The sequence below is a fragment of the Chrysochloris asiatica genome, unplaced genomic scaffold, assembly GCF_000296735.1.
Source record: "Chrysochloris asiatica unplaced genomic scaffold, ChrAsi1.0 scaffold00024, whole genome shotgun sequence".
Lineage (NCBI taxonomy): Eukaryota > Metazoa > Chordata > Mammalia > Afrosoricida > Chrysochloridae > Chrysochloris > Chrysochloris asiatica.
The window spans coordinates 14,344,054-14,361,354 of NW_006408542.1; the positions used below are offsets into that span (position 1 = coordinate 14,344,054).

The 17,301-nt window shown below is 41.4% G+C and overlaps 1 protein-coding gene across 1 annotated transcript in view; it reads right to left on the reverse strand.

The window, feature by feature from the left end:
- THADA (thyroid adenoma associated) overlaps positions 1-17,301 on the reverse strand; it is a 576,653-nt gene that overhangs the window by 75,831 nt on the left and 483,521 nt on the right. Inside the window, exons 31-35 of the mRNA XM_006839404.1 lie at positions 15,468-15,847; positions 14,610-14,728; positions 14,214-14,286; positions 10,868-11,021; positions 1,629-1,760 (exon numbers count right to left, since the gene is read on the reverse strand). Coding sequence (XP_006839467.1) covers positions 1,629-1,760; positions 10,868-11,021; positions 14,214-14,286; positions 14,610-14,728; positions 15,468-15,847 — 858 coding nt within the window. The remainder of the gene's footprint in view (positions 1-1,628; positions 1,761-10,867; positions 11,022-14,213; positions 14,287-14,609; positions 14,729-15,467; positions 15,848-17,301) is intronic.

A 17,301-nucleotide genomic window follows, 5' to 3' on the forward strand; every position in this document is an offset into this window, starting at 1 on the left:
ACGGTGGAATGAATGTAAAACTAAATTTCTCTCATGTAAAATATCATATAATTCACAATAAAACATGAAAAAAATAAAAGACTCTGTTTATTAGATTTTTGCCTTTGAAAATAATTTTTCTCTGTGATATCCTATAGTTGTGTTTGTTGTTAAGTGCTATTGAGTCAATTCCCACCCATAGCGACCCTATATAGGGTTTCTAAGGAGCAACTGGTGAGCCTGAACCACTGACCTTGCAGTTCAAACGGCTTTGCTGTCTGGTGCACTAACCCACAGCACACACCAGGAGTCCGATATCCTATAGTTGTTGTTAAGTACCGTGGAGTGAGTTCCGATTCATAGTGATCCTGCACAAGGTTTCTGAGGCTGTAAATCTTTATGGGAGCAGAAGGTCTCATCTTTCTCCCATGGAACGGGTGGTAGTTTTGGACTGCCGACCTTGAGGTTAGCAGCCCGATTCATAACTGCTACGCTACCAGAGGTCCTTGATGGTAGGTGGTCAGGAAACTAGGGCTCACAGACCAAATATGGGCAGGTGGCTATTTTTGTAAATAAAGCTTTATTGCAACACAGTCATGCCCATTTGTTTACCTATTGTTTATGGCTGCTGTATAGATTAAAATGTACCCTCCTAAAATATGTGTTGAAATCCTAACCCCTATACCTATGGAGTCCTGGTGTGGCGCTTGGGCTAATGTGTCAGACTGAAAAGTCAATTTGAACCGCAAGATCAGTGGTTCAAGCTCAACAGCTGTTCCTTGGAAAACCTATACAGGGTCGCTATGGGTCGGAATTGACTCGGCACTTGACAACAACAACAACATACCTATGGATTCCTGGTGCGGTGCTGCGGGTTAATGCACCTGATTGCAAAGTTGCTTTGAGCTGCAAGGTGGGCAGTTCAAGCTCACCAGCTGCTCCTCAGAAACTCTATACAGGATTGCTAAGGGTCAGTACTGACTTGATGGCACTTAACAACAATAACATACCTATGGATGTAATGTAGTGTAATCATATTCCATAATGTAACTCTAATCTAATAGAATCAGTCAACATGCAGAAGTCATAACAGTGTAGGGTGAATCTGAAAGCTAATCTTTTTCAGTTATGTAAACCTAAAGTAACCAAACTCACTGCCCACTGTGTCGACTACAACTGACTGACAGCAATCCTATATAGAATTTTTTTACGGGAAGCACATAGCCTCATCTTTCTCCCACAGAACAGCTGGCGAGTTTGAAGTGCCAACTGTGCAATTAGCAGCCCAGTACCTATTCCCACAGCACCATCAGGGCTCCTCTCTAAGTTATCTAAACAGCAGCATGCTCACAGACATGGAAGCACATGTGGGGGAAGACATGTCATCTCATGACAGCAGAGGAAGAATCTGCATGTCCAGGAACTCCTAAATCATGAAAAATGACACCACTCTTCTTTAAAGCCACCCTTTTGTGGCATCTCTGGTACAGCAGCCTTAGGAAACTCAGACGGTTGCTTTCATACTCACATGGCAGCGTTGATACAGAGACCAAGTGGCCAACAAAGCCTATCTGGCCGTACGCAGAAAAACACTTGCCAACCCCTGTCCTAGAGCAAGAAGGCTGTGCAAAATGATAAAAACAAGGTACCTGTTGATTGGGAGGTATTTCCTTGTGACAGGACAGTTGTCACAATCTTCGAGGCTGCATCTCTGACGGCTTGCTCCTCACTCTGCAGCAGGGTAAAGACACATTTCCAGAGAGCAAGTGTATCTTCTAGCCCTGAGAAGACCAAAAGGAATTGGAATGACCAAGAATGCACCTAACAGCAGAATGCAATTTACTAGCAGACAGGAATGCCACTTCAAATTCATGGTAGGAGAGCAGCATTCCTTTAAGAAAAAAATTTTTTTTTAGTCTTGCAAGAAAAGAAGACATGAGAGGTAACCAAACACTGAAAGAAAGAAAGTCCTCAGCGGATAGGTTGATAAATGTCTTTTGGAGGCAATCAGCCCCAGGCCAGGCCCTTAGAAGGTGCTATTTGGCTGACCAAGGCTCTGGGCCCATCTGTCCCTCATGACTCATGATTCTCAAGAAGGAAACTTTATGCATCAAGAGTGCTCTAGGGGAAACTAGCCCAGTGCTGATTTGAGTGACTGCTTTAGCTTATAAATTCCAGAAGCAAAGTTTCCATCAAGATTATGCACAGGCAGGCTGAGGATGGTTAAGAAAGGGCATGAAACCATGAAAAAAGCACAAACCCATGTCCATTCAATGGGGGCTCACTAACTGACCCCCAATACTCCTGAGCATAGACTCTGTCTAGTCAACCTGAGTTAGGTGCTGCTGTGGATAACAGAAAGGAAAAAAATAAAAGGAATGTAAAGTCAAGAACATAGGACAAGGAGAAGTCAAAAATTGAAGTGTGGCTATGACGCAACACAGGGGAAGATCCTAGTGGTCTAGTGTCCCTGAGACAGATTTCATGAGGGAGATGAGCTGTGGGTGGGGCTTGTCAGAAATGATACAAGCTGGATAGGGGGGTTGAGCCCAGGATGTGTAGCCAGTCTTTTTGTCTCCCCCATCTTTCCAAGGAGAACCTGATATCACAGTCACTGGAGCTGACGCCATACCACGAACACCAATGATGCCGTTTGGGGGCTTATTCTCTTCTTTCTGTTACAGAAATTGTACTCATTCTTTCAGAGTCCTTTCTAATAGTTCTCTAAGGTTTTCTTTCTTAACAGTCTCCTCTTCAACGTAGTCATTTATATCCCTCAGATTGTCAGCCTTCTCTCTCTGGCCCATCTCTATTTTTCCTTAGCTGACTTTGCTCTTCCCTCTCTCTACTCGCCCCCATGTGCTTTTATGTCCTTTGTCTCTGAGTTCAGTACCTATTTTTATGTTTTTGTAGGTCACCAGCCACCACTGATCTCCTTACTTATATTTCCCCATAATGTTGTTGCCAGCAATGTACAATCAATTAATTAGGAACCAATAGCTTTGGCCAGTATTTCACATAGGAATTCCAAGTTTACTCAACATACATTTTGCCTGTAATGAGCTAGGGTAGGGGTGGTGCCCAAGGTCATCCAGAAAATGCTGCAAAATACTATTATCCTTACTGAAGACGCTTAACTGAAGTTTATAAATCTTAATTCGTATTTCTCTGGGACTCATGATTCAGTCACAGTCACAGAAGGTCCTCTCGATCTCCCTTGGGTGAGACAGAAATGCCCGAAAGGGCTTAAGAGAATGTGTGTTACTAAGAAGAAAAAGTAAAAGGATACCAAAGCAAGCTTTGTTTCCCAGAGAGATTGAAAGACATGAGACACTTCATTAGTCTGAACTCTTAACACTAAAAATTTGAGTCTCACATTCTAAGAAACCATTCTTTCCATTATCTCGTAAATCCCTTCTCCACAAAGATGAGGCTTTCTGCTCCCTCTAACATTTAAAAAGCCATAAAACCCTATACAGGATCACTATGAGCCAGAACCAACTCAAGGGCACTTAACACCACCACCACCATACAAAACATTCCCTGGAGACAGGAACCCTGTCTTACTCTCCAGGGCTGGGGATAGAAAATAGAATCCTACTAAAGGAGTGTTGGTAGTACTGTGGTTACTAGTCAGGCTTCTAATCTCAAGGTCAGCAGTTTGAAACTACCAGCTGTTCCGCAGGAAAAAGGTGAGGCTTTCTGCTCCTTTAAAGATTTACAGCCCCAGAAACACTATGCAGGTCACTTAGGAATTGGAACTGACTCCACGGCACACCACCATCACCATCAATGTTTTGGTAAGGAGTCCTGGTGTGGTGCTATAAGATAATGTAAGGTGAGTGGTTCAAACCTACCAGCCACTTATCAGAAATCCTATACAGGGTCTCTGTAAGCCAGAACCGACTAGACGACACTTAACAACAACAATGCTTGGTAAAGTAGAGGGTTAGCGAAAAAGAAGACCTCCAACGAGGTGGATTGGCACAGTGGTAGCAGCATCAGGCTCAAATGTAGCAATGTTGTGAGGATGTACAGGACCGGGCAGTATTTCATTCTGCTGTGCATAAGGTCACTATGAGTCGGTACTAACTCTATGGCACCTAACAACAAAAGATGGGATGGGAGAGCCCTAATGTGGTGCTGTAACTAGACTGCTAATGGTAAGGTTGGCAGTTAGCAGCAGTTGCTCTCAGAAACCCTATACAGGGTCACTTTGAGTCATAAGCAACTCAGTGGCACACCCCAAAAACCTAACAACACAATAAGGGATTCAGCATGGCAGGAGAGGACACAGCTTTCAGTCTTGAGTTTCTCGGTGATTAAAACCTATGTTTTTTTCAATTCCTTATAAATTCTTAAAGCTTGGTTTTCTTAAACATCAACGAACGTGACGATCTTGCCTGATTATTTCCTCTTGAAAGATGGAGGAGCCAGGAGGTAAGAGAGATGGAGGTAGAGAACAAGGTTAGAAACCAACCAATACCTACATAACCAACTGATTTCAAAATATCTCTACTTCTACATCTCAAAGATACCTTATTTTAAAAGTAGCTTCAGTGAAAGGAATTAAAGCCAGAAACCCGCAAGTCACTCTTGAAATCTTCCTTTTAATTAACCTCAATACCACCAAGTCATGCTGATTATACTTCCTAAATTCCTTTTTAAAAATAATATTTTACTGAGTCTTTGATAAAAGTTTACAGACCAAGTAGGGATTCTATCTGAAAAATTGTACAACTTGTTCAGTGACATTAGTTACATTTATCACAATGTGCCAACATTCTCTTTCTGTTTGTTTTAGTTTCCCTGGTCCCTTGTCTTCTCATTTTCGTTTTTAAGTAATTGTTGACCTTTTGGTCTCGTAAGATGGTTTTTAAGTAGGATACTGACCTTACAGGTAATATCCTTTATTTTGTAAGCTGTTCTGCTATTTCACTAATAAGTTATCTCATGGGCTAGGCTTGGTTCCAGGCTTACAGATTATCTTAGGGCGATTGTCAACAGTATGTCCGGGCTTTTTTTGTTGTTGTAAATATAAAGTTGTGTTCTGCTTCATATTTTCCTCCCATTCTATCTGGTCATAATGGTCAGTGGTGGTCACTGGTAGTTCTTCTGGCCTTACGGCAGACTTTTTTCTTCTCTCTCTGAGTTACTTTTTTGCTGTTTTGCTACTAGGGAGTCCAGACCCATAGTTGTGTCTTAGATGACCACTCATAAGCTTTTCAGATCTGAGACATTACTCACTTCATTAAGATACAGATCATGATTTATGTGAAATGTGTTAATGCCAACTGACTGAAGTGTCTAAAGAGACTATGGTCTTAAGCCCTCAAACCTAGAAAACTCATATTGAAATGCTTTTGGTTATGTCTATGGAGTATCTGTATTTGTGTCTTCAATGAATAGATGTGCTTGCACCCACAAATTTTATTTAAATGGATAATCCTGGTGTGGTGCTTACTGTTAATCCCAAGGTTGACAGTTCAAACCCACTAGCCACTTCTTAAAAACGCTTTATGGAGTCGCTATTAGTCAGAACCAACTTAATGACATTTAACAACAGACAATTCTATCTGCTCTCACCTATATAAATATCTATATACCCACATTCCAATGTGCCTATACCTTTCCATATGTGCTCAAATGCTTGTGATACCTTGGTTGTGCTGTGTTCACTATACCAACATTTGGTGCTACTTTTTCCATCACCAAAAACAACTAGTCTCTACTGCATAAAGCAGAGGCCTGGTGTGGCGCTACAGGTTAATACACTGGACTGCAAGGTCAGTGTGAACTGCACGGTCGGAGGTTCAAGCTCACCAGCTGCTCCATGGAAACCCTATACAGGGCTGCTATGAGTCAGAACTGACTCGACTGCCCTTAGCAACAAAACAGATCTAACATTTATGTCTTTGTACCAGTTTGCATTAATATTTGTGTATGGTTTTAGATATGGGTTCCGTTTCATTTTTCTGCAGGTGGATATCCAGTTTTGGCAGCACCTTTTTTTTTTTTTTTTACGAGACTGTTTCTGCAACACTGAATGGACTCTGTGGAAAATCAATTGTCCGTAGATGGCTGGGTTTAATTCTGGGTTCTCAATTCTATTCCCCTGGTCTATGTGTCTATCACTGAAGCAGGCTGTTTTGATTACAGTGAATGAATACTACATTTTGATAACAGAAACTGTGAGACCTCATGCATTGTTCTTTTTTCTTTAATATTGCTTTAGATATTCAGGGCTCCTTTTCTTTCCATATGCATTTGGTAATAGTGTTTCCATATCAATAAAGAATGTTAGAATTTGTATTGGGATTGTATTGTAACTGTAGATTTCCCCAGGTAGGACTGACATTTCATATATTGAGCCTTCCAATCCATGAGCACAGAATGTCTTTCCATTTTTAAAGGTCTCTTTTAGTAGCTTCTTTTAGTAGTGTTTTATCATTTTCATTATCTATGTTTTTTATGGAGTCCTGGTGTGGCGCTGTAAGTTAATGCACCAGACTGCAAAGCTGTTTGACCTGCAAGGTCGGTGGTTCAAGCTCACCAGCTGCTGCTTGGAAACCCTATACAGGGTTGGTATGGGTTGGAAGTGACTCAACAGCACTTCATAACAACAGCAACAACAACAAGTTTTTTATGTCCCTGGTTAAGTTAATCCCTAGATAGCTTCTGGATTTGGAAGCACTGTAAATGGTAATGCTTCTTGACTTCTTTTACATAGTAGTCTTCGTTAGTGTAGAAGAATCCAACCGATTTCTGTGTGATGATCTTGTAACTCTACAATATCGCCAAATTCTTCCATTAGTTCCAGCAGTTTCCTTGTGGGATCTTTAGGGTTTTCTATATATGGAATCATGTCATCTGCAAATAGATATTTTTTTTACTTCTTCCTTTCTGATTGTCTTATTTCTTTCTTTCATGTCTTATTGCTTTGGCTAGGACTTCCAAAGTGAAGACGGGAGGCAATAAGAGTATCCTTGTCTCATTCCTGTTCTCATAGGGAAGACTCTCAGACGATCTCTGTTGAATATAATGTTGGCTATGAGATTTGCATATTTGCTCTTCATTATTTTGAAAAAAATTCCTTCTATTCCTATTTTGCTGAGAGTTTTTTTAAATCAGGAAAGAGTGTTGAATTATATCAAATGTCTTTTTTGTATCAATTTATATGACCATATGGTTCTTTTATTTTATTTATGTAGTAGATTACACAGATTTTTTTCATGTTGAACTGTCCTTATAATCCCATTTGATCATGGCATATGATTTTTTTCATATGTCAATGAAGATAGCTGGCTAGAATTTTGTTGAAAATTTTTGCATCTATGTTCATAAGGTATGTTGGTCTGTAGTTTTCTTTTTTCACATATGTTTTTCCTAGTTTACATATGAGGATTATGCTGGCTTCATAGAAAGAGAAAGTAGGGTTCCTTCTTCATTGTTTGTGTAGAAACTGAGTAGGGTTGGTGACAACTCTTCTAGGAATGTTGGATAGAATTCTCTGGTGCAGCCATCTGGTCCTGGGCCTTTTTGTTTTGCTTGGTGGCAGTTTTTGATGACATCCTCTATCTCTTGATTTACAATGGGTCTGTTTAAATTTTCTACCTCTGTTCCTGTTAGCTTGAGTAGGTAGTGTGTTTCTGAGAACTGGTCCATCTCATCTAGGTTTCCAAATTTGCTGGAGTATAATTTTCGTATTATTCAGTGATGATCTTCTTTATCTGTGTTTGGTCCATTATAATGTCACCAATTTAATTTCTTAATTTAGATATTCCTAAATGCCTTTGAGTCTGTTCTCTCTCTTCTTCCTTACTTCCTCAGCTTGAGCAAACCCGATCTTTTTGCATCTAGATTATTGCAATAGGTTTCTTGGAAGAGATGACTTGAAAGACAAACAGAAGTCAACTATGCAATGGTTTGTTCAGAGAACTGTCCAGGAATGGTCAAGGATCATATCTGATGGGTCATGTTCAGATTTTATCCTGAAGGCAATGAGAACTCATTTAAAGGTTTTAAGTAGTGAAATGATGATAGATTTGCATTTAAGAAAAACCACAGAGGTTCTTTGGAAGCTTTGTGAAGAGTGTACTGATGGACAAAATTTGAAGAAAATTCTCCAGTCAAGAGACTTTTTTGTAAAAAGTTATTAGAATAGTTCATATAGTTATGCTCTACATTTTAGTTTGGTGAATAGTCTCTGAGGTCTTAAATACTTGTGAGCAGCCATAGAAGATACAAATAGTGGTTTCTACTCATCTGGAGCAAACAAAAGAAGCAATTCAAAGACTCAAAGAATAATCTAGCCTAGAGGAGCCATGGCCTCACCTACCCTGAGGTGAGAAGAAGTAGAGGTGCTCAACAACCACTACTGACCATTTTAGTCAGGACCAAAATAAACAGTCCTCGATAGAACAGGAGAAAATGTGGGACAGAATCTCAAATTCCTTAGAAAACAAAAATCCAGATATATTGGGAGTAGTTAAGACTCAAGGACTCCCCAAGATTACTGCTCTGAGACACAATATTCAAACCCTGAAATGAAACTAACCCCCAAGGTACACCTTGTATCTATCTATGTAATAGACTAGTTCAAAAACTAATGAATACCTCCTGTAAGTACTGTGTTCTTTTTTAAAAAAAAATCACTTATAGGAGACCAAACAGTCAATAGTTACTTAAAAACATAGATGAGAATGTAAGGGCACAGGGAAATTGGATTAATATAAATAGAAGAACCAGGACAGAAATAATGAGAATGTTCATGCATTATGAAGAATGTAGCCAATGCCACTGAAACTGTTGGGATCTAAACTGCTGGTAAGACTTCAGCAAAAACATAATAATATACTATTTTAAAAAATGATTAGATTGTGGAGCACTTGTAGTGTATAGGACCTTAGGTAGAATTCTGAGTTCCATCCAGAACCTTCTGAGGTAGGACATTCCCATTTGAAAGGACGTGCAGACTAGCCAAAAGAGGCTAGAGGAACAGAAGAAATTTCCTGAAAGAAAGACCAGCAAGAGAAAACAAAATCAAAAGCAAAAATGGCAGTCTGTTTGGCTATTACAAGAACAAGCAAGCTGTTTGCTGGGAAGCCATCAAGGCAAGCAATCAAGTCCTTTCAGGACAATCCCCCCATAAGACTGAAACTCAAAGGGAACACATGAGCAGGCATGTAAGCTTTCTCGTGACTGTGTTGGTCTGCATTTGAGTGGAAGCACGAGAAAGTTAGTAATAAAGATATGGGCTGAGTTCGACCACATTTCGTACACTCCTGTCAACCTCCAGATGAGAGAGAGAAGAGGAAGAGCTCATTGGTCTGAAGTTTGAGGAGACCTGAGAACTCCTGAGCCCATGAACATTGACCTAGCCATGGAGGGCAAGAGCTGAGAGTGAAGTGTCCAGCTGATATGAAGTGGGCGAGACGCACAAGAATGCCTAAACTTGCAGATAGTACCCATTTGACCTAGTTTCAATGGCTTGATGACCAGAGCTCGACTAGAGGAAGATGAAGAAATCTGATAAAGGAAGCAAGTGTAAATTGCTACAGTTTGATGAACTTGACTTTTACTTATGGATGTTGTAGCTCAAAATACCAACCAAGAGGGAAGGAGTCTTCACATTAAGAATCAAGCCTATCCCCTTGATATACATGGTCAATAGGGATGGGCAACTGAAGACATTGGCTATCTCCTGATGTGGCATTATGGGTTAATGCACCAGACTGCAAAGCTGTTTGAACTGCAAGTTTGGGGGTTGAAGCTCACCAGCTGTTCCTTGGAAACCCTATATAGGGTTGCTATGGGTCAGAACCAACTCGACAGCACTTAACAACAATATCTAAAATGGTAGGGGTAGGGGTGTTTTCAAGAGGGTGTTTAGTTTCAGAGTGTGCAGGGGAAGGTAGACTCTCCACTGAATAGTTTTCATCTTGTCTAGATGGGTCTGGTGAAAGGAGATGGGGATAAGATTCTTATGATTCAATAGTGAGTAATTGTTATCATGACTAATTGCAATTGTCACAACTGTAAAGGTAGAAGTTTTGTAACATAAAGCGGGGAATAGTTAATCATACATTTCAGGAACAGAGGACCTTAGGACCATTAAGAGAGAAGAGCATGAGCAGAATGTAGAACCCTAACCAGAGAGGCAGTAACACAAGAGATGGAGGCAGAGATGACATGGAGAGACAGTGCATCTGAGGACTCTATGACTCATAGAAAGAGAAAGGCTGTGTGCTGGTGGCCAGAAAACAGGCTTGCAGAATGTGCCCTTTGGTTGTTTTAAAAAACAGAGGGAACAGAAGCAAATTCTGTTAAAAGATGATGCATGGAGGGGATTGTAATCATTGCAGTGAAACAAAATACGATGGAAGGAGTGCAAAACCAATGTTCTCCCATGTAAACCATCACTCAATGCACAAAAAAAGATTTAAAAAAACACAAGAAAAATCCAAACACCGGCAGCAACAAAAACAACAGTGCACGCTTGTAGTGTGGGCAGGCAAAGTCATGTGATTCGAAGCAGCATTGTAACTGGGTAATAATGACAGCTCTGACAGGAACACATTAGAAGATTTCAAAAGTAAATCTGCATAGAATTTTAGCCTTGTAGTTATGTTGGAACATGTAAACTGGGCTTATGAAAATGTTTTTGTTGTTAAAACCAACTACAGGGATATTTTTATTAAAAATAATAAATTTCTGCTAAAACACTGAAAAAAAAAATGATTAGAATATGAACTAGGAGAGAGGGAAGAGGTTTGAAATGGACTTGTAAGATATGTAAGTATGGTGCAGCACACTGCCAGTTTTGATCTTCCCTTTGTTTATTGCTGAGAGTATCTATTCATGCACTTTTCCCCTTCGGCACTCTTACCAAGAACCAGATGGGAGTTGGTGAGAAAAACTGGTGCAGTGGTGCTGAGGACCTCTGCGGCGGCCAGCCTGGACTCTATGGGAAGATGGTCTTCACAGGATGAGATGACCAGCTGGACCCACTGCTTCAGCTCCGGGACTACTGAGTCTCTGTTCTGAGAGTACAAAACATAACAGTGGTTCAGAAGGTACAACTCTGACTAGCATGGTATTAGGGAGGTGCCACGTCAAACTGGGTCTGCAAATTAGCTCGTATCTCAGAGAAAGAAAAGTTTTTAAAGCTGTGTTCCCATGTCAGGGAGAAGAAATAACCCTAAGAAAGACTATCGGACTTGGCTCTCAGTCATCTGGAGTCATAACTAGAGAGCAAATTTTTAGAGTTCTTTTCGGATATAAACCAGGATATCAGAAAACTGCTATACTTGATACTTTCAGAAAAAAACAAAATAAACTTGTAGGGAAATAGCGTCCCCAATAACCAGATGCTCCTTCTTCCTTAGTTATAGAATGCCAGGTAGGCACAAAACCACCCAACTAAAGACCTCAACTCCCAGCCTCCTTTGCATTTAGAAGTAGTAGGTGATCAAGCCCTAACTAGTGGGATGTCACAAAAGGTGCACTTTCAGATCAGGCCTTAGGAAATGGGTGTGGCCTTTGTTTCCTGTGCTCGCTGGGCTCTAAGGCAAAAGTCACTTGTGCAGAACAGCAGAGCAGAGTGTAGGGGCTCAACACTGTCAAGATACCAGGTCTGCTTTGGACAATCTCTATCTGGTTTAAGCCACTACATTTATGGGTCTCTTTTGCAATATTTAAAACGATGCCCTAGTATAACTGTTTAAACAAAGGCTTAGGTTTTACATTTCCCAGAGAGGGAATGGTTGCTTGGAATGTGTTTTGCTTATCCTATCAATTGAACCTCTTTAAATAATCAAAATGCAAAAAGTGGCACATTCAACCATCCTCGGGCACCTAGAAATAAAATGATAAGCATTTAGACCTTGAGGAAGGTGCTGACTCCCACTGTACAGAGAAGCCCAGGTTTCCCCAGGAAATTTTCTTATATATTTAGAACTTTTGCTATGTTTTTTTTCCTCTCTACAAAAATCCCAATTTGCATTAAATGTCACTACATTAAGATGTACATGTCAACTGTTTTAAAATAGCTTTAGATGAGAATGATGTAATTTGTAGACTTGTTGAGCTGAGATGTAACTACTTTCTTAGAACTTCCCTGATCCCCCTGGTTCTGGTCCAGTGCTTACCCTACAGTACCACACTAGGCTCCTTCCTCTGGGATAGACTTTTTAGCAAAGTCCCTCTCTTCCTACACACCCCATGGCCCTATTGTCTCTTTGAAACTCCTACTGATCTCCTGGAGTCCTGGTGTGGTGCTGTGGGTTAATGCACCAGACTGCAAAGCTGTTTGAACTGCAAGGTCAGCGGTTCAAGCTCACCAGCTGCTCCTCGGAAACGCTATACAGGGTCACTATGGAATTCTGTCAGAATCGACTTGACAGCACTTAACAACAACAACATTGACCTCCTGGTGTGGTGCTGCGGGTTAAAGTTCTGGACTGCGAAGTCAGTGTGAACTGCAAGGTCGATGGTTCAAGCTCACTAGATACTGCTTGGAAACCTTATACAGGGTTACTATGAATCAAAGCCAACTCGGTGGCACTTAGCAACAACAACAAAATTGACTTCCTGGAGTCCTGGAGTGGTGTTGTAGAATAAGCAACTACTAACCGCAAGGATTGCAGTTCAACCCACCAGCCACATGGAAACCCTATACTGGGTGGCTAAGAGTCTAAACCAACTCCACAGCACTGAACAACAACAGTGACCTCCTAAGGAGCCCTAATGGTGCAGTGGCTAAGCACTCTACTCCTAATCTAAACGTTGGTGGTTCAAACCCATCAGATGCTCCTTGGGAAAAAAGAGGTAGCAGTCTGCATCTGCAAAGAATAATTGTTTTTGGAAACCCTATGGGCTATTTTACTTTGTCCTATGCAGTTGCTATAAGTTGGAATTGACTCAGTGGCACATAACAAAAACAACAGTGACCCTCTAGCCTTAACTACCTGGTCTGTCTTTGAATGACAGACCCAGGAAAACTGCCAGTGAATTCTCTTTTTCTGGCTTTAAATCAGCTTAGCTATAGGCTCTCTGAAATTAACAATCTCCTCTAGAAAGCCATTCTCAGCTCCAGGTAACCCTCCCTTCTCTGGGTTCCCAGGGTCCATGTGTACTTTTCCACTAGAGCATGTAATGTCAATACCAGTTACCATCCAGCCATTTCCAATTCATGGTGACCTCATGTTGTCAGATTAGAACTGTGCTCCACAGGGTTTTCTGGGGATGATTCTTCAGAAATAGATCACCAGGCCTTTCTTCTGAGGTGCAGTAACCATTTGCACTACCCAGTGACTCCCAATTATCTGCTGGCTTCCCTTGTTTCCTCTCAATAGACTGCACATCTAGTCTTTGTTCATATGTGAATTTCCAGTATCTTGCTCAATGCAGAGTTTATAGTTAGAGCTCAAAATCAACAGTGCTATGCTGCTACTCACAGTATGGTAGTGTGTAATCAACATCGTCAGTGACTTTCACTGTGGCATGGAAAGCCTTTGAATTGCCATGAATGATTCACAATGGTAGTATCCTCTTGTCTGCACCTCAGCAGGCATTTTCCTAAGCATCTATTTCACTGCACCTACCTTCAAAGTAGGGGCCAAACAGATGCGTCATTTGGGCCTTCATTCAGAGCCAGCTGGGCCCTGTTCTGGGGAAATAATAATCCTTGTTGATGTTATTGAGTGCCTTAGAGTCAGTTCCAACTCATAGAGCACCTGGTGGGTTTGAACCACAGAACTTATGGTTCACAGACCAGTGCTGATCCTACAGTGATACACCAGGAGTCCACGTAAGCTTTGTTGTTGTCTAAGTGCTGTGGAGCAGGTTCTGATTCATAGCAACCCTGTATAGGGTTTCCAGGGAGTAGCTTGTGGGTTTGAACTGCCAACCTTGTGGTTCATAGCCCAGTGCTGATATGCTAATGCCACACCAGGAGTCCAGGTAAACCTTACTTTCATACTTAGTTAGTTCACTAAGTTGCAATACCAAATATCCTTCGGATTGGTTCTTTCCTTTTTTAATAAAAAAGAGTCTAACTCAAAAAATGGGAAAAATTACAGGATGTGGCATACGTGTGTTGTGGGGCGGTGTGTTACCCTCAAAGATACAGAAGCTAAATGTATATGGCATGGTGACTCACTTTTACTGACCTCTTCCAGGTACATAAGAGCACACAACCCCAGAGTCCAGTACAGGAACACGATCAGCCTTACCTCCTCACATGTCTGCATGTTGTGGGCAATCACCTGGGAGGCAAGTTGCAGTGCTATGCTTTGAATTTCAGACCTAGAAAAGTAAGCCAAAATAGAATGAAGCCTCTTTTATACACCCATGGCTTTCGCTCATAGTCTGTCATCTATATAGACGTGAATGCTGGGAATGCTCTACTTTCTGGTTATTTAAACATCCCCCAGAAGCAATAACCTTTCAGTTATTTAATGTGAAACTGACATCATCCTATTGCTTGTACTTGGAACATAGCTCCTAGGCTGAAGCTTTGAAAAAAATAAAGGACATGTGTTTTCAGGCCAGGATTGAGTGCAAATCCACGTCACAGCTGACGGGACCATGCATCTCACCAAGGTTATGCAGAGCACACTGGGGCAAACCTTTCAGTGGAAGCAACATCCATTGTCCAGATCAAGAACTCCTTGGGGGTCAGATGGACACAGCGCTCCGTCTGTGGAAGCCACTCGCTGGGGCTCATGCAGTGAAGAATTTTCAGTACCTGTACATAGAACGAAAGGCCAGATCCAGGAAAACAGCTCCAGATGCTAAGTAAAAATCACGTGTACTGAGCAAGAGGGCCTATCTTTCCAAAAGTTCCCAATGACTTCTTAGTTCTCAGGGGTACCTTTGGGAAGCTGAAGCAAATGAAACAATGCCAAACCCAGTGCTCCTAGTTATCTGGGATCAATCTCTACACAACTAAATTCCAAGGCTAGTCATCTATCTTTTTACTGTGAGTTCCAGGTGGCCATCTGCCCCCAAATAGCCATATCACAATACCCTCTGACACATTCTATGGCCAATTTACATTGATTTGTTATCTAAACATACCAGGTGGCTTACTCTGTCTTTAGTTAATCTCTGACATCAATACCATCATTACCCAAGGTTTTCTTAGTGTCCTATGTCATGCCAAACACCAAAGAAAGTCCTTTGCCCTCTGGATGCTGAATCTATTTCCTATTGCTCCTGTTGTTGTTAAGTGCCATTGAGTTGGTTCTGACTCATAGTGACTCGGTAAGGGTTTCCAGGGAGCAGCTAGAGGGTTTGAACTGCCAATCTTGTGGTTCAAGCCAATCTTGAGGTCCAGTGCATTATCCTGCAGTGCCTCGCCAGGACTCCTCCTATCGCTCCTGGAGAGCACAAACTCAATCCTGCCTTCATGATCTTATCATTCTGGTGGACCTGCCAAACTGTGCGGGAAGCATAAAGGGACAGTAGTACACCAGAGCTTTTACCTTGCAGAAACATTCTGGGTGCTTTTCCTTCATTGCCAACATCAAGAATTTCTCTCCCATGTTGTGTAGCAAGGGTGGCAGTGCCTCTTCTGCTAACCCAGGCACCACTGCTGAGAACCTTTCCAAAAGGGCTTCCAGCGCCAGCGAGCGCACTTCTGGGAAGGCAGACTCTAGTAGTTGAGAGAAGGAGATGGGGACTTCCCATGTCTGTTCTCCAGTCTTGGCCGTGACTGCCCACACCGCTGCAATGGCTAGTTTGGTGAGGCTCTGCAGGTACTGGGGCAGGCCTGGCACCGTGAAGGTATAGGGGAACCCTGTTATCAGCTCTGATCCTGTGATGATTCCACTGACTTCCTCCCAGAAGCCAAGGCTCTCCAGAACTAAAAGAAACAAAAAAGCAAAGGGAAAACTTTTCATTTTATTCAACTTTCAAAAAAATAACCTACAAGAATGGAAGGCTCTGAATATACTGGATGAGAAGATCATGTATTTTTTTAAATTTAGTAGATTTCACAGGAAAGATGTGATACGTGATTGGTCCACTAAGTTTCAGACTGCTGGCCCAGTAGCAATTTCAATTTGGGTAATTAAAATAATTTCCTTAGGGGGACAAAGGCATTCCAATGTGAAAACATGCTCCTGACACCCTTCCCCACATTAAATAAATATGAAGTCGATGACATCTTAACTCATCGAGCATGACAAGGACGTAAAAGGACATCTAGTCCTAATTTCCTTCAGAGGCTGGATTTCCTTTAAAGCATCTCACTTTTGTTTGAACCCTACACAGTGACTTAAAGCTCACAAACCAGCCTATCCCATTGCTAGTACATCTAACTGGGTAAGTAGTTCTTTTTGGAATTTCTACTTATTTGTCTAGTTTTGTATTTTGAGACTCCCAATGACAGTCCTTTAGGGATAAGAATTCAGTTATTGTGCCCCTCTGTCTTGTGCAGATGAGACACCTAAGTTCTCACTGATTCACTAACCACCTCTATTTGATTCTAGCTTGGAGTCCTCCTGATGTTACCATTCTGTCCACAAAATTTTATCTAGAAGGACATTAGGATCTACTTCACCAAATGCCTTGTTAAAATGTATATATTATCTCTCTGATAACCCCAACTAACAATTCTACCAAGAGGTTACTACGGTCAGCCTAACATAGCTTACCAGAGGGTATTTTAATGCGATATCACATCTTACAGCACTTTTTCTTTTTAAAGCTTTTAGTCTTTTGATTCAATAGTGAGTAATTGTTATCATGACTAATTGAGATTGTCACAGCTGTAAAGGTAGAAATTATGTAACAAAAGGGGGGAGGTAGTTAATCTTACTTTCCAGGAACAGAGGACCCTAGGCTTATCAAGAGGGAAGAGCATGAGCAGAGGAATGTGGGACCCTAACCAGACAAGGGTTATTGTGAATTGAGTGATACATTACATGAGAGAACATCGGTTTTGTACTCAACCTATTGTATTTTGTTTTATTGCAATGATTATAATCCCCTCCATGCATCATCATTTAAGAGTATTTGCTTCTATTCCTTTTTTTAAAAATGTACACAAACACACACAGGAATATCATGTAAGCAACCAAAGGACACACTCTGCAAGCCTGTCTTCTGGCCTCCAGCACACAGCCTTTCTCTTTCCATGAGTCTAGAGTCCTCAGCTGCTCTATCTTTCCATGTTCTCATCTCTGCCTCCGTCTCTGGAACTTCTCTAGTTAGGGTCCCACAATCTACTCATGCTCTTCCCTCTTGATGGTGCTAAGGTCCTCTGTTCCTGGAATGTAAGATTAACTGTTGTTGTTGTCAAGTGCCATCAAGTCA